This window comes from Eurytemora carolleeae, unplaced genomic scaffold (assembly GCF_000591075.1).
Source record: "Eurytemora carolleeae unplaced genomic scaffold, Eaff_2.0 scaffold946, whole genome shotgun sequence".
Classification (NCBI taxonomy): domain Eukaryota; kingdom Metazoa; phylum Arthropoda; class Copepoda; order Calanoida; family Temoridae; genus Eurytemora; species Eurytemora carolleeae.
The window spans coordinates 25,360-52,766 of NW_019397009.1; the positions used below are offsets into that span (position 1 = coordinate 25,360).

Sequence of the window (27,407 nt, forward strand, 5' to 3'; positions counted from 1 at the left end):
ATGGAGAAATGTTCGCTAAGGTATCAGTTCTGTGCAGTTCTCCGAAGCGACATAACATATATTCATAGTAGGAAGAAGTAGCGCGCGATCCAAAATTCGACGCGCATTGAATATACTTAAAGAAAATTCTATACTCAGTTATTGAGTTCATAGTTAGAAAATTAGACGTAAAAGAAACATGAATATAAAATATAAAAATCAAAACACATTTCTACATTTTTCGTATGCTTAAAACCAATTATGAAAAAACCACGCGTGCACCATAATTTACTCATTTACACGCTTAAAACATATATAAAGATAAGATTTTTAAAGTCCAGTGCTTTACAACATAAACAAACAAGATCTTGTGTTAAGATTGTTCAAATAGGTCAAACTCATCAATCATATCCTCATCCACTGATAACTAAAGGGTACTACAGAATTAAAATATTTAATCCCCCCCCCTTTCTCTCCCCATTCCTTCTTGTCACCTTATTTACATTATTTCCCATGTTGCTTATTATATGCTAAGTGTCCTGTGAATTTTTCTGAAAATATTTTATATTTTCCCAGCTAGGCAATACCTTGCTTCAGGGGAGAGAAGATTCATCAATAGATTCAATAATTTGAATATTAAACCATCTTATTTTTTTTTAATGCTTGTTAATGGATTTCTAGAGGTGGATTCTGATCACCTGTTTCATGCAAAATGTTGGTTACACAGACTTTATTTATTGTCAAAAAACAAACATTTCTTGAACAGTAATTTTGGTTTTCTTTCATTTTAATTTGTTCATTGTAAAAACTTGAAAAACTAGATTCATGTTTAAAAACTCTAATATTTTGTTTTCTTTATGTTGTATTACAATTATGATGTTCTTAAACCGTTACTTTAACTTTTGTAATGACTTTAAGAATTGATTTGGATAGCAAGTTTATTTTTAATATTTACAATCATCATACAAATCTTACAAGACACATCTAATCCTATGCCCACATAGCTTGAACGTAGAGATGCAGTGGGGGAGGAAATGGGGGGGAGGCAAATGGGTAATATATGTTTAATGGGGGTAGGGCTAATAGGCAATGCATGTTAGAATGTCGGGATGGGGGGGAGGTTAATTAGTCACCCCGTGAGGTAAAAGTGTAGATGGGGGGGGGGTTGCATGTGCATTCAAGTTTACAATCAACATTTTCTTAACACGCATCCAATATATATGCACGCTTATCAAATTCAAATAGAGTTTCTGGTTTTTAAAGATTTTAAAAATTATAAAGATTGAGAGAGAGAACAAACCTGACACTAATCTCTTTAAAAAGTTCGGTTGCTGTTATTTAATGGCATACATTATGAGAGAAACTGATTACTCGCTACTAAACTCAATTTTCCTATTTCTAAAATGTTCGCAACCTTATATTTAAATCATGATCTCACAGAATAAACTATTTTAATCATAAGAAAATGTCTTTAATGTAATTTTGCAAAGATAAAAGGATTCGAAAACTAGAGTTTGTGGCAAATGTTCAGTTCTTTTGTACAAAAGTTTATAATAAATAATTAAAGATTTTTTAACCGTACAAGGCCGCATTAAATTTGAATATTAAACAAAATTAATTTTTTTTAATTTAAGTGGTGTCCACTGTCCAGCAAAGGTTGCAACATTTTCTTGAAATCGTTTAATCTTTCCACTTTCTGACTTGACAGGGTCCTAGGTCCTTAGATCGTAATTCAGATATATTTCTTGAGATATACCCACTCCTTCCCCCGCTGTTGCTGCTTCACTGTTCCCCCCCCCCCCTCTAACCCGCAATTACTCCAAAATTCCAAAAACACACTTTTTTATTTAAAATTTTTTAATCATTTAACAATCTAATAAAAATCTAAGTTTTCCCTTCTTCTTCTAGTAGCTTAATTTCGATTTTTTGAAATTAGGAAACCCCCCCTGCCCCCTTGCACATTTTATCATTATTTATTAGGTTTAGTTATATTGATTATGATTTAGTCTTCAAATGTTCTGCTTTTTGCATGTCTCTTTGGAAAAATTATGATTGGAATGTTTCTTTTAATTAATTATTGCGTAAATTATGTTGGCAAATAACATGTAGGAAACTGTCCGTGATTAACTATAATTTTATTTTTTTATTTTTTAAACTTCTGTTATACCACATATGTTCATTGTTCATTGTTCATGACTTTTTCAAATGTAAGTTTTACGCAAAGTTTGCATGATAAAGAAATCGTTTACTCATTTGTTACGCATTGTGCAAATATTACGCATATAACGCCTTGATTTAGTTTAGGAATGCTTTATTTGTAAATATACGCGTGGGTACCATGCCGCTGACCGGATATGGGAAAAGAATGCTAAATATTTTGCAAATATTTGAATGTAGCGAATGGCAAAATTGCAAAACAATGTATTTATTAGCACTTTATGTATGTTCGATTGTTTGTATGCAAAATCAGAGTTCAGTTGACCACACCTAAATTCAACTATTCTTTATTTTAATTTCTCTTATTCACTCTTTCTTTTCTTTTCATTCACTTTCCACCTTTTTTGCTTTCCCGGATTGACTTTCAATCCTTTCATTTTCCTTTTTTTCTTAAGTTCACTTTCCCTTGGTCACTCATTCTTTTTCCTTTTTTTCTACACTCTTTTTATTCCTTTGTAATAAATTCACTCTCACTATAATTACTTCTTACAAATTATTATCTCTGTTTCATGAGTAAAGTGTCCGAATTTAATGAATTTAAGTCGCGTTTCAAATCCTTCAAAAACCGGTTTCAATTGAGCGCCGGCTTAAATCTTGAAAAATTTAATACACTTTTAAGTGGAACCAGCCATATTTGAACAGCGGCGTAAATTTAAGAACCAGCTCAAAAATTTTTTAATTCGGCCTCTGTTTACTTAACTTCCCATCTTCCTCATCCTTTAATGTTTAATTGGCATACTCAAGCTGATAAGCTGATAAGGTCACTCAAGCACGTTTGATTCGGGGGAATTTTGGAAAGTGGGAAAATTCTGAAACTTTTTAGCAGCAATACTTTCAGGCTATACATATGTACTTTCTAATACTGCATTCAAATGCTCTTGCCTGTTACAGGAACTGCTTCTTGCAAAATGCTTTGGAACTTTGTCTTTCTCAGTGGGATAGCTTTAGCTTTCGCACAAGAGCTTCCTTCTGAGCGGGATAATCAAGGATATGGCGCTCCCGCAGTGCCCTCTTACAATGGAGATGTTGGAGGTGGCTTTGATTTCACCCCAGTCGTTATAATCATTCTTGGTCTGATTGGTATTAGCCTTCTTTTCCCAAATAGCGTCACCTTGACATCAGTTCGACGGCGCCGGTCAATGGATGGTACCGAAGGTAAGGTGGCATCCCGGAAACATGCATTAAGAAATATTTGTATTTTTCAGTGGTTTATTGTAAATAATCTGGTAAAGAGACTGAACGAAAATGCACTCCAAGCTTGCCTTTATGAATGGGGAGAATATTGTTAAAAGAGATGTAGATGATGAAGATTATGAAAGCTTCATAAGACGGGATGGAGGATCCCACAATCATGTTGAATCATTCTCTGCTCCTTCTTATTCTGTCCCTGCTCCTTCTTATTCTGCCCCTGCTCCTTCTTATTCTGCTCCAACTCATTCCTATTCTGCTCCTGCTGCCCCTTCCTACTCTGCTCCTGCTCCTTCCTACTCTGCTCCTGCCCCTTCCTATTCTGCTCCTGCCCCTTCCTATTCTGCTCCTGCCCCTTCCTATTCTGCTCCTGCCCCTTCCTATTCTGCTCCTGCTCCCTCCTATTCTGCTCCTGCTCCCTCTTATTCTGCTCCTGCTCCTTCCTATTCTGCCCCTGCTCCTGCCTATGGAGCTCCTGAAGCATCCTATGATGCCCCAGCCAGTGGTTATGGACCTCCTTCTTCTGGTTATGGAGCCCCCGGAGGAGGAGGTTTAGGAGGTCTTGACCTTACTTCAATCATTATACCAATCATTGCCCTAATTGGTCTATCCCTGCTTTTCCCAACCTATGTATCCCTCAACACTGTACGTCGGCGAAGACGATCTTATGTTGATGTGCATGAAAATCAAGGTAGGAAAACCCATCTACCATATTTTAATCTCTCACATATTTCAGATAAATACACAGATAGTTTTGCACAAACATAAACACAGCACACAATGAAGTACTTAGTTATTGCCCTATGCGTTGGAACTACCCTGGCCCGCCCTGACGGAGCCGGAGGACATCATCACGATCACTCCGCAGCTGCTGCCCCAGCACCTTCATCAGGATACCAAGAACCAGCAGCTGGATACTCAGCACCTGCTTCTGGTTATGAGCAACCTGCCTATGACTCTGGAGCTGGATATGCCCCCTCCGCCGGAGGATATGATGCTGGATATGACACCGGATACACCGCCCCCGAATCTTATGCTCCTGCGCCTTATGGTACTACTGATACAGGACCCTTCCTTGGATTCGGACTTGGCTGGGTCTGGGTCCCCATTGTCATCGTTCTCGGACTTTTCCTCCTTTTCCCCAGCACCACTGTTGTTCCCGTTACCAACGGCAGAAGGAAGAGAGGAGCTGAGGAGGGTGAGTTACACAAACAAATACATTTTTATTACAAGGTGTCACAACTCTGCAATGCATGATTACTTGTTGAGACATCCTGTGAGCTACATAGTTTTCACAGCTCCATTATTTAAGAAAAATCTGATTTGGCACTATAAATTAGAAAAATTTGCGATGAAAAGTGAAAATTATGTAAATTAAAAAATAAATCAAAGTCTCATTTATCTAATTTTTAAATAAAGTTCCGCTCCAGTTCAGTTTATAATTGAAACTTTGGTTTATCAAAGAGAGCCCTTCACAAATTTGCAGTTTTCAAACTTTTTATTTTGAAGGGTTCTCAACAACATATATATGAAGCGTACACGTAGGTCGTACATATACATATTTTAGGTACATATACAAAATACAGATAATTATGCAATTACAGCTGTAATTTATACAATTAATAGAAAAGAAATCTTAATTAGCTCTGTCACGTGGATTTAACGGTTCTGTCAATATTCCAAAAAGGCCTGAGATTCGATCTCAATTTGACCCCTTAAACATAATTTGCTGGCCCATTTTTTAGTACTTTTTTGTCGGCACAAAATTTGTTAATGAAAAAGAAAAAACAAACAAATCCTTAAGTTTAAAGGTTGTTGAATTATCGGCCAAAACGCGTCTGTTTTCAAATAGAAGAAACCGAATGGTTCTCACTCTGGTTAGTCCGGTGTGCTGTATTTCTTAACAACACATGACAAAACAAAGTACTTTATCTTAAAATACTCACTTACACACATGCATATATGATGCATATTAAAATAATTTGTTTATAATGCATCACAAACATGTGATATGCATCATGTAGCAATGCATTACAAACTTATGGTATGTCACATATATGTTTTATTTTTAATTAAATACATGCATCAAATGTAAATTATCTGCATCAAAAACCAAGATTATGCATCGTGCATCACACACTAGCCCTATTTATCACAAAATGGTATTAGTATCACAAAAATAATGTGATGCATAGGATTCGTTATCAGATCTGGTATGTATCTATTTTCAATTAAAATTAAAAATTGTTGGAATCTAATGGACACGTGTATTCATTCCGACATTTAAAACATTCTTTTACTTATCTTAGAATTCAAACTTTTTAAATATCTAAAGCAAAAAGGTTTAAATCATAACTTCAAATTATGTCTTCAAATTATTAGTAGAAAACTTATTCTAAAGTACAAATTCTGCTCATAACACTTATTCTTTTACTTTTATCTAACTTTTTATATTTAAATCTATATGTGCACATGATACATATATTATGTATTTGACATATATACAAGATACAGCATACACGGGTCTATTATATAGATGTATATTGTGTAACATAATAATGCAAATAGATATATACAATACATGAACTCAAATATAATGGGATTACTTCCTTCTAACCTAGTCCTTAATTTAGTTGATTTAAGAGGTTGAGAACAAGAAGCATAAAATATATGATTTATAATGTATAACTCGACCTATACCCAACACCCGGCCCTCAAGCATTTTCTTCCTTTCATCTTTATAGTTTTACACCAAGCATATTTTTATGTATAACATCCATTTTATTGATCATTGCTCCAACTTTGTACATAATATTTATGTACAATTTGGACATCGTAATTTATTGCATTTCAATCCTAAAGGGGGCATCTTAATTGAAATCTAAACCTACTCTGAACCTAATTATTTATGCAAACCTACAGGGGTGTAAACAATACATTCATTCTACGAATGTTTTATCATACCAACATTAAACTGGGACATTAAAGAATATGGTCAGTGTATCTGGTTGAATGGGGTTATATCTAAGAATAATTTAACCTTCCTCAAGATTTAAGTGAAAGTTTAATGGGGGTTTAAACCCTGGTTTTAAACCGGAAACATGAAGGTTCAGGCGCAGTTAAATACTCAATTCCGGAAATAAAGCTTTTACTCCTAATATCTCGGAACCATGCTAAAACGTTTCCCGGGATTTCTCCTGGTGCTACATTACTGCTACATTCCTTTAACCCTGTCTTGATAAAGTTTTAGCTAGAAATTACGGATATTTTCCTCGTTATTCAGACAATTGTTTCAAGCTGGTACTATGGTGAATCGAACATGCCACACTGTTATGGAGGGTCACATGAAATTAGGCCTACAGTCCCTTTAAGAAGCTCCGGGACCTAATTCTATCCTACAGTCCCTTTAAGAAGCTCCGGGACCTAATTCTGTCCTAGAAGCCCCTTCAGAAGCACCGGGACCTAATTATATCTTACAGTCCCTTTAAGAAGCTCCGGGACCTAATTCTATCCTATAGTTCCTTTAAGAAGCTCCAGGACATATTTCTATCCTAGGATTCACTTTATACCCTGAGTCAAGGTTGGGTCAAACCTGATTCAGAAACTAGTTGGATAGATAGATAGATAGATGGATGTTTCAAGGAGTGAAAGTTGTATCCCCCCCACCCCTCCCACGGTTTCGACCCATTATTCAAATCTTCAGACATTTGGCGGTTTTTCTTTTGGATTAGATTTCTCTCTAATTTTCTGTATATCCTGTCTTACTGCAGTCCACGACAAAACATCGTTTAAAAAATTAGGTCCGTTTTATTTAGATACATAATCATAACATTCAGAGCCGTTCTCAAGGGGGGGACTATGGGGGCTAAGACCCCCCTGGACCAGTGAAATCTCTGCGTTTCAGGAGATTTTTAGCCCCCCCTGGTAAGGAAAAAAATTACAATACTCGAAAGGATTTGAAAGTTCTGGTTCAAGCAGGTCAAATTATTAAGTCAAAGGTCTCTATGAAGTCAGGAGGATATCCCAGTAAATTGATCTTAAATCAATCAATCAATTAGATGGTAATTTAGTCAATTTACTAACCAATATTTCACCAGCTAACATAACCCACATTTCTGAATATAAAAATATTTATTCAAAAATATTCATACTACTCTAAAAAGAATTTTATCTTAATTTTGAAAATTTCACTTTTTAAACTATAAACCATGAACCATAGGTTGTAGTGTTACATATCTATTCATGTATGAATATTTGGTTTAATATTGGATTGTTATGTATATATATATATATATATATTATTGATTTATATATATATATATTAACGATGTATAAAATCTAATGTTTTAATCTCTTAAAAATAGTTCTGGTAAAAAGTAATTATTTGTAAAAATTAATCATTTGATATCGAAAATGTTACAGTGGGTTGGTTTCTGAATTATTATGTTCCACTGACTTTGACCTTGTTCTTGTGCATAGATTATTTTAACATTGAACAGGGACCTTGTACTTTTAGTCATTTACTAATTAGCCACTTTTAAATGTACAAATAAATTTGCAAGCAAATTCTCTATTATTTAAAACCTTATTTTATTGTCGGGCTTGGAACAATTTTTAGTATTTAATAAGGTTTGGTACATAACTATATATGGTGTGTATCACATGTACAGGATGTCCCATGAACATGGAAATTCAGTGAAGAATTCGATATCGTCTTTTCAAATAATTCTTTGATTTAGTATAGTGATACATGACTGAGAAAGCTGTAATTCGTAAGATTTTCGTATGCTATGTTTACAATTGGTTTGTTTATGTACTGCATACGGTTGTACTTGGAAAAACAGAAATTATAATATACAAATAAATAATAATAATAATAAATAATAATATTATGTCTTTTGAAATCAGGTATTACAATGCTAATTCATAAAAAAGACGATATCGAATTCGTTATTGAATTCCCATGTTTACTGGGACATCCTGTACATTATACAGGCTGTACTGTACAATAAATATAATGTTAGTAAATATAATATAGTATATATAATGACAGTACAAAATATTTCTATTAGAGCAAGAACAGAATATTATGATATAAATAAATTTTTGACTGCAAACATGATTGCTTAAACCTTTGATATGTTGAGTGCAGTTTCTAGAATAAATTATTTAATTTAATTCTTAATTTTACAGAAACTGATTTTCTATCAATTGTGTTTACAGCAATTCTATCTGCAGCATAGTTTCAACCCCTGAGAATTGATTTTAATCTTGTTAATTCCAGAGGTTTCCGGTAACTCCATCGTTGAGAGGATCCAAGACATCACCATGGCCGTCCTGGAGTCTGAGGAGTGTATGGAAAGGGTTGCTTGCGAGATCGGAGGAATCATTTCTGATGCCGGAATCTCCAAGAAAGTTTTCACGTAAGTTTGTTTGAAAAATATCACTTTAACATAAAAAAGGATTGGAGCAGGAGTAAATTAATAGGGATACTTACAGGGGTACCAACAAAAGATGAGACTTAAACAACTTTTTTGTGTGACTTGCACTGAATTTTTCTAATGATAGAAAAGAATAGAGCTGAAAGGAACTAAGAATAAAAAAATGAATAATCTCCGTACAGTCGTCTATGAAGTCTTATAATTGTTTTCAACCCTGTATATAGGTAGATAAAAGACTAAAATAAATTTAGGTTCTATTAAAAAATTAAAGAAACAAATAGAAAAGATTAAGAGATAGAAAAAATCTGTAGCTACCATTTTAAGGGACTGAACGCTTAAATTTAAATTGTTTTCTCACCAAAGATGTTTTTTTTTCTATCTCTGGGACAATGATGGAAACTGTAAGAATTCAACACTTTTAAAGATAAAACGATAAAATCCTGTAAGTTTACGTCACTGTGATTTAAAGCAAAAAGCAAAAATCGTTGAGAATTTTGCCAATTACTTCTAAAAATTTAAAGCTAACAACAAGTGCTTTACAGTGCTAAAATGTACATGTAAAGGACTAAAGAAAAGCATAAGTGAGTTAGAGCGGTAAAATCTAAGCTTAGGGCGTACAACACTTCAAAGTCAACCCTGTCTGAAAATTTGACGAGACTGTTTATAAGCAGGCTAAATTCAGGGTCACTTGAAATTACGCGTAAAAATTAAACTGAAGCAAAGAGTTGGGGTAAGACGGAATGTTTAAAGATTTGAAAAAGGAAACAATAAAAGTTGAATGAAGGTCAACCATTCATTAGTTCATGCATTTCTCCTACATCCGCTGATTATTTAGGATCGAACCCCAAGCTATTCAGCTCAATATATGACTTTGTTCCTACCCCTCCCCTCTCCTNCGTCGACCTTACAGCAGGAGAAAGTTGCCAAGTAGGATTCTTCGGTCAGAAAACCAAGAAAACTAAGAAGACCAGAGGAGACAAAACTTCAAGGAATTTGTCCTTGTGTCAACTTCTTCCTATTATTTTCTCTTATCCCCCCCCCTCCCCCTTTGTTTATCCTGCGATATCACTCGTGCATACCCTGCATGCATGCATTATAATATGAGCCTCCTATATGCATGCAAAAGCCAAGTCCTCGATATGCATTAAATACCATTATTAGCAATCCTTTGATACACTTACACGAGATTTTTCATCATCAAATGATTTGCTTTAATTAGCTTGTCGAAAAATCGAAAAAAAAAATGTTTACATTAAAAAAGTATTTAAGACAAAACTAAAAGTCCCTCTTCCGTGGTGATAAAATCCACGAAAAATTAGTTAATTTTTTTATCAGAGACTTTAACGAAAACAAAAAAGGTATCGTGAACTTGAAAACCAATAGATTTTCCCTAGCTCTTCATTACTTTATCCCCCCCCCTCCCCCATGCCCCCGCTGAGTAAAACACCGTGTACCCTAGTACCTAATTAAAGTTAACAAGTTTAGCTTAGGCCTCGTGCTGCAGATTATATCCCACTAGGAGTTCAACATAGATAATCTTTTAATTAGTTCGCGAACCAGAGCTAAATACATTCAGGGACACGGTAACCCCCTATTGATTTATATATATATATATTAACGATGTATAAAATCTAATGTTTTAAGTATATTCATTCCTAACCCCCCCCCCTCCTCTGTCTGTCCTGGTATCTGGGGTTGTGTTGTGTATCTGACCTTGTTTCTCAAGGTATAGGTTTAAGCTTACACAGCTCAGGGTATAGGTTTGAGCTGGGAGCAAGAATTCAAGATTCCGCTTTCTCCTGAACCAAGGAAACCAAGTTTAACAGGATTCTCACAAATCATTCAAATTCTTTGAAAACATTATCTTCATTTTGATTGATGAGAACATGAAGAATGAAAAGAGAGTAAATATAGGTCAAGTTTCGGTTTTGTAAGGTAATAAACTAATTAGCATTTTTCAGCCAAAAGTTCGGTTCTTTAAGATGTAATCTCAGGTCTTCTTGTATTATATATAAATATATATATATATTGAAGAAAAAGTAAGGTCTTTGATTGAAACACAAATGTGTAACTTTCTAAATTATGAGCTCATAAAATATTTTATACGTCCCTAAATTTTACCCAAAACGAGACAAATTCAGAAAGGTTTTTTTTACAACCTTGAACAAACAAACGTTTTCATAGACGATACAGAGAAAACCCAAAAAAAAACTCGAGTTCTAGAAATGGGTTTTAATACACGTGCTAGTTTTATGCTAGATAGGTTTAACTATCCACAGCATGTAACCCCCTTCTTATTCTGCTCCAACTCATTCCTATTCTGCTCCTGCTGCCCCTTCCTACTCTGCTCCTGCTCCTTCCTACTCTGCTCCTGCCCCTTCCTATTCTGCTCCTGCCCCTTCCTNGTTTCAAATGTTTTAAATGTTTCAAATGTTTCAAATGTTTGAAATGTTTCAAATGTTTCAAATGTTATAAATGTTTCAAATATTTCAAATGTTTCAAATGTTTCAAGCTCTTAACTCTATTCAACTTTCATCTGTTGCTACAATTCAGCTACTCTGAGCCAAGCAGAAGATTTAATTCACCAGATGTTTTTAAATGGGGGAAAACTTTTTATTATACTTTCAGTTTTAGAACTTGAGCCTTTTCTCTTTAATCCGGTTTTAAAATTAAAATGCCCTAAACTATACTAAAACTGTAGCACTAGAGTTCAATCATAAACATTGTTGGCCCAATTTAAGTATTAAGTGTATAAATTATTTGAAAAGACGATATCGAATTCGTCACTGAATTCCCATGTTTTTTGGGACACCCTGTATATAAATAGATAGATAGGAAACATAAGGATAACAAAAAAACAGGATGGAACAGAACAAGGTTTTAAAGACTATAGGATAAAAACATAATAACATTTTTTTGGGAAAAATATTCAAAATAATAATTCATCTGTTTGTTTAGCGCTGCTGAGGCTTATGTTCCCTCTAAGTACAGCAAGCTGATGAAGACCTTCAACTCCCCCAAGGACTGCCACAAGAACAAGTGCGGATCCATGTTCTAAATCGACCCCAAGCTCATCAACCGGTCAACCTGATCGCAGGGTTAACCGGCCTCGAAAGAATCTCGATTTGAACCATAGCTTTGACAATCAATTGCACCTAAGATTAATCAATTATCGGTGGTAAATCGATAATCGATTCATTCACAGGATTTTGGCATCCGTGGAATCTAATCCTAAAATATGGTTCCAGGATTAATATTTGTATGTGACATTCACAGGACAGAGACTTATTTGGGAAGGGACCTCGAGACCTATATAAAGACGATATTGACTTGTACCTTCTCTAACATAGAGTATAGCTTTGACTAACTGTATCTAATAAATTGTGATCATAAATATTGTAATGCCCCCTCAATGGAGATGAATGCTGATATAAATTTGGGAATTAGTCTAGTTAAGTCTATATAAAGTATTTATATAGCTAGTATTGTTTTTTATTTTATACCTCGTTGTTAGTTTTTATTTGTTTTAATAAATGCTTTTTGTACTGTTTTCCTCTTCTTTTTTTATGATACAGGGTGTCCCAATAAACTCGGGAATTTAGAGACGACGGTAAAATCGTCTTTATTTTTTTACAGAATTATTATTCATGACAAAGTGTGTATCAAAATAAAGATTAACGGCTTATATGAGCTTTCCAATTCGTGGTCTGCCTTGTTTGTATCTTTAACATTGACAGAGATTTAAACGATTTAAACGGGTAATTTAATTATATGGAATCTGGACAGATTTCTTAATATCTCTGTCAATTTTGAAGATGCAAAACCGGTAGACCACATTATGGAATCCCGCAGGCTATAATAAACTAGAAGAATGAAAACCTTATCAAAGTTCTTAATATCTTAAACAAAGTAAGACCAATATATTATATATTAACATTAATTAAGTATTGATCAAGTTTTTTTTAATCCAATTAAACAAAATGTACAAAGCACAAAAATGGCAAACCACGTTTTGGAAATGCATAGAATAAGCGGAATTTTTGTGACTGTTGTTTCAAGAATCAACGGTGGTAGACTTTTATATCAATATAATAAATACCACTTTTTATTGAAGTTTCAATTGTTAACAAGCTTTTTTCGAATTACAAGTTTACAAGCAATAAAAGAGAAGCTTTTTTAGTTGACAGCTTCTCTTTGTTTCCATATTTTTGTGTTTCCAGGCTGTTTTACTGCTTGATATAATTCAAAATTGAAATCGAAAGTCGTCTTCATTTTACATATTGCTATATTCGCTTGCCACCGTATATTAAAAATTAGGTTCACGAATCAATGCCGCAAATTACTTTTAATATCAAAGACGATGTTCAAGTTTAATCCCAAATGTCATGTTTCATGGAACACCTTGTAAATATTAAAAAATGAGCCCTTGACATTACTGCCGAGATATTTCATCTTCACTGTTTTTATCTGGATAAAAATTCAAGTAAATTCGTAATATTTGCTTAGTTCGCTTAATATACATTTTTTCGAAAAAGATATGATTAAACTACGGATCTCAAATTTTTTTGTTGAAAAGCCCTTGCAAAATTGGTGTTAAACATATGCTAATATTTGTCAAAAGTAAAACTGATATTTGTCAAAAATTGCCTGAAAGAATTGCATAGCATGCAATTAATAGAGACTATCGAATTTTACATACAATATTATTTGTGTATTGATATAATATATATGGAACAGCTTTTATATTTTATTCAGAGGTTTTGTTGTTTAATGAACATTGTTGTGAATAACGTACGGTGTTATAGTATATAAGTGATTCAATTGAATCATGATAAAAGAACTCAGTAAATTCGGTACAGTCGTCTATAAAATCACATCCTTTGTTGGAAATCCTGTTCTGTATTTCTGTGGACTTGAAGGGATAGAAATATGAAACGTTTTCATTGTATCTTCACTTAGATCAAAATACAGGGTTACCCACAAAAGGCATTCAGAGACAACTGTACGGAATTTATACGGTTTCCTGATATTCATGATTCTAGCAGCTGTAAACGTTTTTCTTTCTTTGTCAAATCAATATGATAAGCCATAAAAATATCATAACCTTTGAATCCTCATATTTTAAGGGTTTCAGATCTTTTTTAAAATACATTGTGTGTAACCCTGCATAAAGATAATTATCCTCATAAACATCAAGATTCATTATTTCAAAGTACAAATGAGCACTGTTGTTTGATTTTCATATTAGAAATACAGAGTTATCCAAAATAAATGAGACTTCAGAGACGACTTTACAGTGTACAAAACTTACTTAGTTCGTTTTCCTTCAGTCATAACCAGAATACAATAGAAAAGGAAGACGACAGTTTAGCATTAAGTGAATTTGATGTTGTTGCAAAGCAAATAGTTTTACTAAACACTGATTAAATCACTAATTTAGTGAAATGGGTTGGTTTATAGTTACAATAACCTATAAATTGCCGTGTTCCATGCACATGGTCGTTATTGAAGTCCCATCCTTTGTGGGTAACCCTGTACTAAAAGACATTTCTGTAAATGCTTTACATACAGGGTTACCCACAAAAGGCATTCAGAGACGACTGTACGGAATTTATACGGTTTCCTGATATTCATGATTCTAGCAGCTGTAAACTTTTTTCTTTCTTTGTCAAATCAATATGATAAGCCATAAAAATATCATAACCTTTGAATCCTCATATTTTAAGGGTTTCAGATCTTTTTTAAAATACATTGTGTGTAACCCTGCATAAAGATAATTATCCTCATAAACATCAAGATTCATTATTTCAAAGTACAAATGAGCACTGTTGTTTGATTTTCATATTAGAAATACAGATTTATCCAAAATAAATGAGACTTCAGAGACGACTTTACAGTGTACAAAACTTACTTAGTTCGTTTTCCTCCAGTCATAACCAGAATACAATAGAAAAGGAAGACGACAGTTTAGCATTAAGTGAATTTGATGTTGTTGCAAAGCAAATAGTTTTACTAAACACTGATTAAATCACTAATTTAGTGAAATGGGTTGGTTTATAGTTACAATAACCTATAAATTGCCGTGTTCCATGCACTTTGGACCTTTTAAAGTTATAACTTGAGTCTAAAAGTCGTCTTCCTATCTCAGAAATCATGGTTATTACTGTACACTCTGTTTTATTGCCGAATCATTTTAATTTCACTTTTATACCAACATATTTAACGAGTTTATGGTCGTTATTGAAGTCCCATCCTTTGTGGGTAACCCTGTACTAAAAGACATTTCTGTAAATGCTTTACATACAGGGTTACCCACATAAGGATGAGATTTCAGAGACGATTGTACGGTACGAAATTAATACTGCATGTTTCTTACGTTAAAGGTTTCCTGTGGCTGTAAACTTGTTGCTTTCTCTGGAAGATAATGAAATAAGAAATTGAAAGAATATTTTTCAGACAAAAGATTTTATTCAACCTTGGGAGGTTCAAGTCGTCTTTGCAGTCTCATCCTTTGCGGGTAACCCTGTAAATTAAGATCAATAGCTTCGAAATGAAAAAAATATGAAGAAGCCTAAACATTAATTATCATTATGAAATTGCATTTAAAGAAAAAATGAACAGCCTCAAAATTAAAGCCTTCTTGCTGTCTGTATTCTTCAGTTTCGAAAGGTGTAAAGCAAAAAACTTTAGGAGGGGGAGAGGGGGTTTCTAAAGAACTCCAAAACAACTTAACACATCTTAAGAATTTATATATCATTTATAAATAGTTTGTTCTTCCAGGAAAAATTTTTAAAGTTGGAATTCCCACATTTCCATTTTGACATGAAAGTGACCAAAATACCGTTACAAATTCAAGGGGGAGGGGGGATTTCTCAAGACGGGGAAGGGGGGCGGGAGATTAACAAAAATCTCCCGCCCTCGTGAAAATATCGTAAGCCGCCTCGTTTCCCGAGACCCAATTATAACTCAATTTTCACTAAGCCTGACCTCACATATTTAAAGATTTAATATTTGGGCCAGAAACTCATAACTTCGCCCCCACATCCCACCCGTAGCTAATACAAACATTACAGGCCCGTAACCAGGGGGGGGGGGTGCAAGGGTGCAGGCGCACCCCCCTTTCTTCTGAAAGGGGGGTGCAATGACGAATTTTCACCCCCCCCGGCCCCAGTCCCATATAAAAGAAATTGTTTCTCATAATTTTCTAAAATCTAGTTACCAATAATATAGCTCAAGCAAGTGTTGATTCCCTTCCCAAACCAAATTATATAATCTTATTGTGTGTTACTCATTAAAAGTGGGTGTGTGTGTTCTTATACAAAGTAAAACATCCTTTAAAGTTTGAATATTTGGTTAAAAGGAAAAAATTCATCAATTTATTTTGTAATATAATAGCCATTTTTGGGAGTTTCAAAAACATTATTTTAAGTAAGGATATTTGTCATTTTTAGTCAAAGTAGAAGGTTTTTTTGAGTACTCAATCCCCCCTCCCCTTCCCTATACCCCCTCTTCTATCCTCTTCAATGTAATCAGTGTAAAGTATTCATGGTTGATGAGTTCTAATTATAAAAAACAAAGGTTGTGTAAATATAATTCTAGAGCATCGAGGTCATGGTTTCACACTTAACACTCCACATAGTTTCAAACTATAAACTCAACACTCCACATAGTTTCAAACTATAAACTCAACACTCCACATGGTTTCACACTCTAAACTCAAAACTCCACAATTCACATGGTTTTAAACACTAAATTCAACACAATATAGTTTTACACTTTAAACTTCTATAGTTTCACACTCTTACTCCACACTCCACAATCCACATGGTTTCACATTCTAAACTCAACGCTTCACATAGCTTCACACTTTAAACTTAACACTCCAAATGAGTTCACACTCTGAACTCAACACTCCATGTGGTTTTACACTCGACATAGATTCTCACTCTAAACTAGGGTTTTCAGCAAAAAGAAAAAATTGTTTCGCGAAAATTTCGCATTTTCCTCGTGAAAATAATTTTCGTGAAATTTTTCGTTTTTTCGCGAAATTTCGCTTTAATATGTTTCGCGAAAAATACGAAATTTTCGCGAAATAAGAAGTGATAAAGTTCGCGAAAAATGTGAAAATTTCACGAAAAAACTCGGAATTTTAAAAATAAATGCAAATAAAAGCCTATGGTTTTCGTTTTGTTTTGCTTTTTTCGCGTCATTCATTTTCGCGATAAAGTGCGAAATTTCGCGAAAAAGTTTGCGAAATGCGAATGAAAATTTTCGCATTTTCGCTGCAAACCCTAGTCTTAACTCAAACTCAATACTCCACATGGTTTTACACTCCATACTTCACATTGATTCACACTCTAAACTCAACACTCCAAGTGGCTTTACACCCCATTTAGAGTGAAAAGATCGTTTTTCATACGGTGGTAGGCGATTTTATCGATATAGTTAAGACGACTTTCGATTTAAATTTTGATTGATATCAAACTTATAAAGCATGGATACACAAAAGCATGGAAACAAAGAGAAGCTGTTAATTAAAAAATGTTCTCTTTAATTGCTGGTTAAATCGTAATTCGAGAAAAGCTTGTTAACAATTAAAACTTAAATGAAAAGTCGTCTTTATTATATTGATATAATTGCCTACCACCGTAGTATAGTTTAGGTTTATGTTTCAAATGTTTCAAATGTTTCAAATATTTCAAATGTTTCAAATGTTTCAAATGTTTCAAATGTTTCAAATGTTTCAAATGTTTCAAATGTTTCAAATGTTTCAAATGTTTCATATGTTTCAAATGTTTCAAATGTTTCAAATGTTTTAAATAAGTCTCACAAAAATATGCCTGTCTCTATAGGTGAAAGCCCGTGTGATCTGGCCAAGAACAATTCTGGCTTTTTTTTTGCTGCCTCTTTACATTGTAGTCCAGGTCGCAATTTTTTTTGGGTAATGATTCCAAGATCAGTTTCATGATCAACAACTGTGAGATCAGCCCCCCTCATGTTGTAGACATGTTCAGTGTTGTTTCTCCCTATGTGAAGAACCTTGCACTTGGCTGTGTTGAAAGCCATGCCCCAAGTGTCTGCCCAGACCACCAGTTTATCAAGTGCTTCCTGAATATGATGATGATCTTCCTGTTGATGACTCTGTTTTGTGTCGTCGGCAAATTTACTAATTATCATACGGTTATCTTTTATCAATGATATTGATGGTTGCACGGATAAGTTATCCGTGCAACCATCAATATCATTGATAAAAACAATGAATGCAAGTGGGCCAAGAACCGACCCCTGAGGTACACCTGATTTAACATCGCACCAGTCTGAGCTTTTACCATTTGGAACAATTCGTTGTTTTCTTCCAGTGAGCCAGTTTTGGATCCACTTGAGTACATTTCCTTTAACTCCATGGGCCTCTAACTTTTTAATTAGTCTTTGTTTCGGCACTTTATCAAAAGCTTTGGCGAAGTCCAGGTATATTATATCTAGAGGCTTGTTATTATCAAACATCTCAATAATTTTTTCAAGGAATTCTAAGAGATTTGTGGTAACAGATTTATTGCTGAGAAATCCATGCTGAGTATTTTTTATCAGGTGATTGTCCAGAAGATGATTTATTAATTGGTCCTTGATAATAGATTCAAACATTTTACAAGGTATTGAAGTTAGAGAGACCGGCCTATAATTTTCTGCTTTAGTTTTAGCACCCTTTTTCAGTGATAAGTTTAGGAGCTGTGTATTTCATGATCACTTCATTCTAGGGATGAGTTTGGGAGCTGTGTATTCCATGATCACTTTATTCCAGGGATGAGTTTGGGAGCTGTGTATTCCATGATCACTTTATTCCAGGGATGAGTTTGGGAGCTGTGTATTCCATGACAACGGTGAATTAAACCGAGCAGCTCTTAGAACCATTATATTCGAGGCAAGTCTTTTTCTTTTCTTTGTTACTTTTTTCCTGCGTGAAAGATTTATTTCTTAGTGCATTTTTTTAATTTCATATCGCCATTTTGTTTTCAATTGTAGTATTGTGACATTCCCCCTCCCCCTTTTTAGAAAATAATTTTTCTGTTCGGGTGAAAACTTTTAAAAAGAATAACAAAACTTGCTTTACCCATTTTTTACCCCCTCCCCCGAATTATCAAAAATCAAGTTTTCCTTTCCCAGGGGGTAATTTTGAAAAGTATACACCCCTGCATTCTGCAGTGCATTGTAACGGGGCTCGGTATATACATTTTTTCTTGAAAATAAATATTTACCCCAACCCTGCCTCTAATATGAAATCATTTTCCCTTAAGATTAGGATGTTTTAGGGCAGTCATTTGCTGAATGGGGGAGGGGGGAATATTTTTTGGGAGGGAAAATAAATGGTTTTTACAGGAAATTAAATAAATTTACAGGTTAAAAGTATCAAAATATGGTGAAATAAAATTTGATGTCCAATATCCTTCCGATTTAATTATTTATTCGTATTTTTATAAAATAATTCACGGTAGGGAACATTTCGCCTTTTTAACTAAAATTGTTTCTAAGTAACTAATTAACTTTTTCTTTTACAAGACGAGGTTCGATTTGATCACGTTCACGCCTTTTCAACCAAAATTGTTTAAATAATAAAAAACATCTATTTTTTCTCTCTACAGGATGAGAATCAGCGGCAAAAGCTGAATAGAATAACACACCCTGAAATCTACAGAGAAATGTGCTGGGAGGTGGGCCGGTCAAATACATATTTAAATTTTTTTTTTTTTTTAAACTGAGGGATTTTTCCAAGAAAAATTGCAGAAATACCTAACTTTTTTATTTGCTTTGTGATCCATAACTATTTTTATCGGTCGATATCCTGTTTTAGTTCTAAAATCCCATCTAATAATTCTTATTTTAAAGTTTCTATTAATCATAGTGATCCCCCCCCCCCAAAAAAAAATCCCAGGTTTTCCAATTTATAAGTTTTTACTTTGGTACTTTTGTAGGCGGTAAAATGCGCTTTTTCTGGCTACCAGTTCATCATCATGGATCTGCCCCTGCTGTTCGAGGCCGGGGTGATGGTCCCCTACATGCACAAGATCGTGGTGGTCACGTGTGAGGAGGATCTCCAGCTCCAGAGGTTGATGGAGCAAAGACATCTATCGGAGAGGGAATCTAAACTCATGATCGGAGCTCAGGTTAGTTAAAACTTAACAATCCCCCTTCCCTTCGTATGTCATAAATTTTTCTTCTTCCCCTTATTGTGGAAAATAAATGTATTTCCCAATTAATGTACATGTATTCCTTTTCTCCCCGAAAATCTTTGAAATTCATTTTTCCAACACAAAGGGGATGAAATAGAGGAGAGTGGGGGATTTTAAGATATTACCTCATATACCTCATTGGGACCTCTTGCAGATTTCACTTCCTTATGAATCCTTATGAACCTCTGCCAATCTGATTATGCCAAGCTAAAAGTTTTATTTACATATTAGTTTTAATTTTTAACAGATGCCTTTGGATGTGAAGGCCACCAGGGCTCAGTTTGTGATTGAAAACAGTGGAAACCTGGAGGATTCAAGGCAGCAGGTACCACGAATGGACAGGGGTGTATATTATTCATATTTTTTTAGATTTGAGAAAAAAATGAATAATTGGTTGTATTACGGCAAGATTTTACCATGTTTGATTTAATTAAGGTTAAAAGGGTACAGTTGTGTATCGGACATTCCAATCTCTAAATAGATGGTTACTTTAAATTACGCCTACACTCCTTTAACTTGATTAACTTAACACATATCTGCAGATTATTCTGTATGTTAACCGTATTATTCTGTAGGTTAACTTTATTATTCTGTAGGTTAACCTTTTTTTATTGTAGGTTAACCGTGTTATTCTGTAGGTTAACCGTATTATTCTGTAGAGTAACCATATTATTCTGTAGATTATCCATATTATTCTGTAGGTTAACCGTATTATTCTGTAGGTTAACCGTATACACAAAAGACTGTCTGCTTCATATTTCCATTGGAAGCTTCGTCTCCTGGTTGGTTTAGCTGTTGGAGGTGTTACAGGCATTCTGTATTTTGTTAGTACCAAGGTAGGACAAAATTTTACCATACATTTTATGATAAATTTTTTCAATTCAATTGAAAGATATTTCCTGTAAATATTCAGTAATGTATGCGAAATGATTTTTTAAAAATATTCACAATTAATTTATAATCCGTAAATACAGGTTGTGCAAAACATTATAATATATGATTCTTTTACATTTAACATTTTTGGCATGTTCGAAATGGTTTATAAGTATTTTTTTGTGTGAGCATGATTTAAAAAATTTACTTCTTCAAAAGTAATAAAGTTCCGAAAAGCAAACATTTTAAATAATATTGTTATGTCTCAAAAAGAATAGAGGAGGTTTGAAAAATGTGCATAGTGCAGCTGCTGACTGGTTATTTTTATTTTTCAACCCCATTTTAGGATTTGATTTTTTTCAATATAAATTCGATGAAAAATTGTTTCACGATGGTTTTGTGGCTATTTGAATTTTAAAGAATATTAAAACACACTCTAAAAATATTGTAATATTGCAAAAATATCATATTTGAGAATTTTGTAACAATATTTCTGTACAGGTTGGTAAGGTGACCGGAAGGGAGCTGGTTTCCTTGATTTCTGGTGGAAGCAAGTAAATGCTCAGTGCTCTCGCACAAGTTAAAAAACGGGCCAGATTCAAGAAAAACGTGACATTCTGCATCATGCCATCAGCTGAAGTTTAGATAGGTCGGCCATAGATCTACTGACAACATTGACAAGGAACTGTAGTAATTGGTATCTAAATATTTGTTTGAATGATTTAGTCATCTAGGGTCAAACAAGACAAGGTGTTTGAGTGATTTAGTGTTCTTTAGTGACGTGATTTTTTGGATGATTCGTAGATTCTGAATGAATGATCATTCATTGATTGTTTTCTTAAGTGAATTGTATAAAAATTTGTTTGAGTGATAACCTGCTTGATTTATACACTGCTTGAATGATTTTCTGCTTGAGTGATTACATGCTTGAGTGATACTCTGCTTCAGTGATACTCTGCTTGAGTAATGCGCTGTTTGAGTGATTCTCTGCTTGAGTGATACTCTGATTGAATGATTCACTAATTGAGTAATACTCTGCTTGAGTGATGCGTTGTTTGAGTGATTCTCTGCTTGAGTGATACTATGTTATAGTTAGATACTCTGTTGGAGTGATTCTCTGCTTGAGTGATTCTCTGCTAGAGTGATTCTCTGCTTGAGTGATTCTCTGCTTGAGTGATTCTCTGCTTGAGTGATTCTCTGCTTGAGTGATACTCTGCTTGAGTGATACTCTCCTTTAGTGATCCTATGCTAGAGTGATCGACTCTGTCAGATTGAGATACTCTGTTTAAATGATACTTTGTTTGAATGATACTTTCTTAGAGTGGTACTCTATTAGAGTTATCTACTCTACTTGATTGATAATCTTCTTGAGTATAACTCTTCTTAAGTAAAACTCTGCTTGAATGATACTCTGCTTGAGTGTTACTCCTCTTGAGTGAAACTTTGCTTAAGTGAAAAAAGTATGAGTGATAAACCATTATGAGTGCTGCTAGATTGACTGAGTGGTTTTCCGCCTGTTGCTGGTTGAACGATCGTTACCCTACTACGACTAGTATGACTGGAGTAGCTAAATCCCGTTTATGAAATATTTCCAAATCTGTCCAAAAAAAAATTAGTTTTCACACCCTTTTTATGCATGATGAATCGGTTATAGTTCAACAAAGCATTTTAGTAATTTAGAAAAGTTGTATTTATTGTAATCCATAATTTGAATTTAAAGGATTTTTTAAAAGTAGATTTATGTAGTTGTTGCGTATATATTTATCTTTTCAAGATCAATGCAGTAGAAGAAGACGTAAATATAAATTATATCTTTTTTCTTTTAAATTTGAAAAAAGATTTTTGATGACAGAAAAATGATTGCCATTGGATGGGGGCGGTGATTTTTAAAGAAAATTTACATCCCTGAAAGAAGTTTTTAAAGGCAAAATAGTTATTCAAGACTCCTCTCCTTGTATGATGACTGTTTTGATTACAATCCATTACAAGTTTTTTAAGTCATTGCTCCAGTTTCAAGGTTGGATTATGGAAATACGACAACTTGATTCTTATATTTGAAATAATAATGGTTGGGAAAATTTCGGATTCAAAATCCTCAATTGGAAATTTTTTTAGATTTAGACAAGAACTCGAAATGAAACTTTTTTTTTCAAAATTATTCTCTTATACTTATATTCAAATTTGACTCAACAAAAGCAAGTTATGACCAATGTCGGGTCATATTGTGAAGCTATATTCGAATTGCTGGATGACATTTTTCTCTCCATATCAACATGCAGCAATTTGAAAGCATCAACTATCTAAAACCAATTTTTCACTTTGATGCCCTGTTAGTATCTACACCAGACTACCAAAACAATATCTATTATTCTTAAAGAAGTGTACGTTTGTAAAGAAACAATGGTAATAAGATAAATTTATAAATGATTATATTTATTTACAGAGTGTTACAGTAAAAATGGTGGAAACTGTTACCCGTCGGCGGAAGGATTTAGATAAAAAGGCGGGGACGGCGGATAAAAAGGATTCTGGCAGAAAAGTTGAAGATAGAAAAGTACTCCGTGGCAGATACAATCCTAAACTGAGTGACAAGGATTCATCCATATCCCATAGTATGCTAGGTAATTATAGGAATACATAATTTATATATTTACAGTCACGGATACATTTTTATTTTCATAATGAAGACGACATTTTGAAGAAATCTGCGAACAAAGTTATAGAAACAGCAAAGGAAATGATGATAATGAAATAATCGATTCTATGGCTTTCATCGAAAATTTCCTTAAAAAATATGATCCTTAACAGCGACTTAGTCTTTGAAATAATTTTTTTTACATGTTTTGTCTGGGTTATTAAATAATTGTAAAAATACGTTTCTTCTGCTGACTGAAACAACTGGTGAAATATTACAAACGACTTCAACGCTCTTATTTAAAAATTGTAAACCGTAAATATGTCTCATTGGTATCAAATGAATGTTTTTCTCTACAATTACTTACAGCTCAACTACCATGCCGAGCCCTTTAAGTCTATTAAAACAATTCCAAGTTGAGTGTGTCAACTTAGTTTTCAGTCTAAGCTGGGTTCCCAAGCTAGTAATTAGATAATTATACGGATACATAATTGATATTTATCTGGATCAAATAGTTATCACTTCACTGGATTACATTTTTAGATTTCTAAATTTTTTGTTTGTTTTCCAATTAGTTTTGTTTTAATGTTTTAGCGAAACTTGTGATCGGAGCAGGGGCTGTTATTTACCTAATTTATAACAAAATGCAAGAGGTGAACTTTTTTTGAACTTGGAAAAATTAATCTGGTCAATTTGAAGAAAAAAATTATTCTAGTCATTTTGAAGAAATAAATGTATTTTGGTCATTCTGTTGGAAAGAAAAATTTATTCTGGTGATTTTGAAGAAGAAAAAAATATTCTGGTTATTTTGAAGAAAAAAAATATGTTCTGGTCAATTAGAAAAAAAAAATTCCTCTTGTCATTTTGAAGAAAAAAAAAATATTCTGGTATGAAGAAAAACAACCATTCTGGTAATTTTGAAGAAAAAAATAGTCTGGTTATTTTAAAGAAAAAAATTTTCGAGTCATTCTGATGAAAAAAAAATATTTTTGTTTTTTTTTAAGAAAAAAAATTTATTCTCGTCATTTGAAGAAAAAAAAATTTTCTGGTCATTTAAAGAAATATTCTTGTCATTTTGAAGAAAATATTGATTCTGGTCATTTTAAAGAAAAAAAATTATGCTTGTCATTTCGAAGAAAAAAAAATTTCTAGTAATTTTAATGAATAAATCTATTTTGGTCATTTTGACGAAAAAAATGTATTCTGGTCATTTAAAAAAGATTATTCTTGTATGAAGAAAACAATCATTCTGTTATGAAGAAATAAAATTACTCTAATCAATTTAAGATGAAAAGAATTCTAAATATTTTTATATTTTTAGAGTGAAGGTTTTGTAAGAATGGCGGGGGTAGAGGAGGATATTGACATGTAGGCCATCTTTAATTCTTATTTTTTTTAAATTTAAAATTGATAAAATACGTTTTATTTTATAGTAAAAATAGAAATTCGATTTCTCAGCTTCTTTTATGATCATATTTTTAATACTTCTGATAACCCCTGATAAAATAACCCTTTAAAGCTTTTTTCTGAATAAAATTGTGGATGAGATGATTTTAGCTTGAAAAGTGTTAAATTCTCCCAGTTTTTTCTCATTGTGTTTGTAGCTGCTAGCAAATCAACAAATAACTTCCACAAAGTGATTTGTAGCGTTGGGAATCTGACTTTTTCTCTAAAAATAAAAAAATAAGTCTTAAATCACTTTATTTAAGTTTAGAGCTGGGAACTTTAGAATGGTGGATATCGAGATCAATGCTTGATCCTCTCTTTTTCTTAATCTCAAGACTAAGCTAATTTTGTACTTGTATCCTGAAAAGTGTATAAAATTCAACCAATCAGAGTAACGTATCAGAAGCCAGGAAATTTGAAATTTTGCACGCCATTCAAGATTAATATAATGAAACAGAAGGGACTTTCTAATTTTAAAAAACCTGGTATTTGATTTTTCTGTATTATATCCAAAAAAGAGTGGATTAAGCAAGAAATTAAAAGTGTCCACATTAGATATTCGGATTAAGAAGTCGGGATTGAAGGTTTCCCATTCTAAAGTTCCCAGCTATGTTAATTTTTGTTGTCTTAGAAAACGTGTTCAACAGTTCCTTTGTTCTCCAACCTACAAGAGAGAGATACAAGAGTTAAATCCACCCTGTGTTCCCACAAAGGAATAACATTGGACAACTTTATTTTATACACTGCTGTACAATTTACAGGGTTACCCACAAAGTTTGAGACTGTAAAGACGACCTGAAATTATAAAATAATGAATCTTATTATATCAAGTCTTCTATCTTGAAATGGTCTTTTAATAGCTTATTATATGATTTATCAACGGGAGAAACAAGTTTACAGTTTGTGGGAATCATGAATATAAGGAAAGAGACAGTATTAAATCCGTACAGTCGTCTATGAAGTCTTATTCTTTGTGGGTGACCCTGTATGTACACTGCAGTACAACTTCAATCTATATACTTGTCTGTCTGTTTTTTTTTGTATCCAATAAACATCATAACGGCTAAACCTATCGGGCCAAGATTTTTTAAGGCAACTCACATGACCCTAGAAAAGGTTTAATCGACCACCGCCTGTCTAAATAGAAATTTTTGAAAATGAACTAATATAAACAGAAAATCTGCGAAAATGGCTAAAAGTCGATAACAATTAAAATTGGATAATTGGACAGCTGAATTAAAACTAGAAAAAGGTGCGCAAAATCGCCCAATAGTTTATTTTAATACACTGCAGTACAAACTATGTACAAGGTACATGCAGTAGAGCACTAAATTGGACTGAGATGTCTAGTCGGTACAAATTTCATTTTGTTTACTTCGATTTACTTCTATAATTTACTTTGCATCCGTTTATTTTGTAAGGGGTTAAACATATTTTAAAATGGGGTGTTTAATTGTTTTGCCATGTTAATACTTCAAAAGCAAAATAAAAAAACGCCTAGGATATAAACATTAAACAACATCCTTGATTCTAATATTAGTTCTGCTTTTGAATGTCGCCTTTGTCTCCATCCCTTTTTGTATTCACAAACTCGTAAAGAGTACTGTTTTCGCGAAATTTTGGCGTAAAGAATACATTTGTATGTACACCGTACAGTTAACAGTGTTCACGTTGTTGTTGTACAATGTACATTGATGTTTAGTGTGGTAGATTTCTAGTAGACAACCTGGTGTCCACGGCAGAAGCCCACGCACTCCTGGATATCGCTAAGAAAGGACTCTCTAAGGGAGGAGGAGCTGGGGGAGCTTCAATTCTTGGTAAACATCATAAATTGAGATTTAAATAATTAATTCTAAAATCATCCTTCTCTAAAATCAATAATTTTACTGGGTGATTTTAAAAACAAAATAAGGTACAACAAAAAGATTATTTTAATATTTATTAACTCATTATTACATGACTTTTGACTAAGAAATTGATCATCTCCAAAATTGTAAATTTTTCTTAAGGAGGCTCTCAAACAACTTTTAAACTTCGAACCCGATATTTGATCAATTTGACTGTTAAACCACATGGAGGACGAATTTAATACTAATAAAGCTGGAATCGTTTTCTTCAAGATCTTCTCAAATACATAGGGTCCTTTAAAGATATTACAACTGCACTGGTAAGAAAAGGAGAGATTTGCTTATTCAATTAACCACAAATAAAAAAAATCGACTTAAAAATCTCCCTGTAGGTTATTAGTAGAGCTTGAGTTTAATAAACCGAATGTCAGATTTTCAATTAAAAATTTTATAAATCAGAATGTACATTTTGTAGTTGACGTGATATCTAGCCGCTGCATCATTTTTGTATGAAAGAGTCTGACATTGTTTTTAGTGTTTTGAAGACGATATTGAA

General features: G+C 33.3%; 3 protein-coding genes across 5 annotated transcripts in view; all 3 read left to right on the plus strand.

Annotated features, from left to right (window-relative positions):
* On the plus strand, nucleotides 1–23,367 carry LOC111711066 (dephospho-CoA kinase domain-containing protein-like). The gene is made up of 9 exons (XM_023485312.1): nucleotides 1–67; nucleotides 898–915; nucleotides 2,711–2,714; nucleotides 18,669–18,744; nucleotides 19,463–19,531; nucleotides 19,793–19,984; nucleotides 20,298–20,375; nucleotides 20,773–20,886; nucleotides 21,425–23,367. The coding sequence occupies exons 1-9, from the start codon at nucleotides 1–3 to the stop codon at nucleotides 21,479–21,481; spliced, it is 675 nt and encodes a 224-aa protein (XP_023341080.1). The 3' UTR covers nucleotides 21,482–23,367.
* Nucleotides 2,792–12,172, plus strand: LOC111711072 (DNA-directed RNA polymerase II subunit RPB1). Of its 2 annotated transcripts, none has more exons than XM_023485320.1 (3): nucleotides 2,792–4,075; nucleotides 8,669–8,807; nucleotides 11,784–12,172. In XM_023485320.1, exons 1-3 carry the CDS (start codon nucleotides 3,442–3,444, stop codon nucleotides 11,881–11,883), a joined length of 873 nt encoding a protein of 290 aa, XP_023341088.1. In that variant the 5' UTR covers nucleotides 2,792–3,441; the 3' UTR covers nucleotides 11,884–12,172. The 2 variants fall into 2 exon arrangements, with proteins under 2 accessions (XP_023341088.1, XP_023341089.1); XM_023485321.1 differs by lacking the exon at nucleotides 2,792–4,075 and adding an exon at nucleotides 4,101–4,582.
* The window catches only part of LOC111711071 (2-oxoglutarate and iron-dependent oxygenase domain-containing protein 3-like), an 8,014-nt gene continuing 3,968 nt past the window's right edge, over nucleotides 23,362–27,407 (plus strand). For both annotated transcript variants that reach the window (XM_023485318.1, XM_023485319.1), the window contains exons 1-5: nucleotides 23,362–23,544; nucleotides 24,153–24,211; nucleotides 24,880–24,926; nucleotides 25,636–25,717; nucleotides 26,707–26,821. In XM_023485318.1, the coding sequence (XP_023341086.1) occupies nucleotides 23,382–23,544; nucleotides 24,153–24,211; nucleotides 24,880–24,926; nucleotides 25,636–25,717; nucleotides 26,707–26,821 (466 nt within the window). In that variant the 5' untranslated portion in view covers nucleotides 23,362–23,381. The remainder of the gene's footprint in view (nucleotides 23,545–24,152; nucleotides 24,212–24,879; nucleotides 24,927–25,635; nucleotides 25,718–26,706; nucleotides 26,822–27,407) is intronic.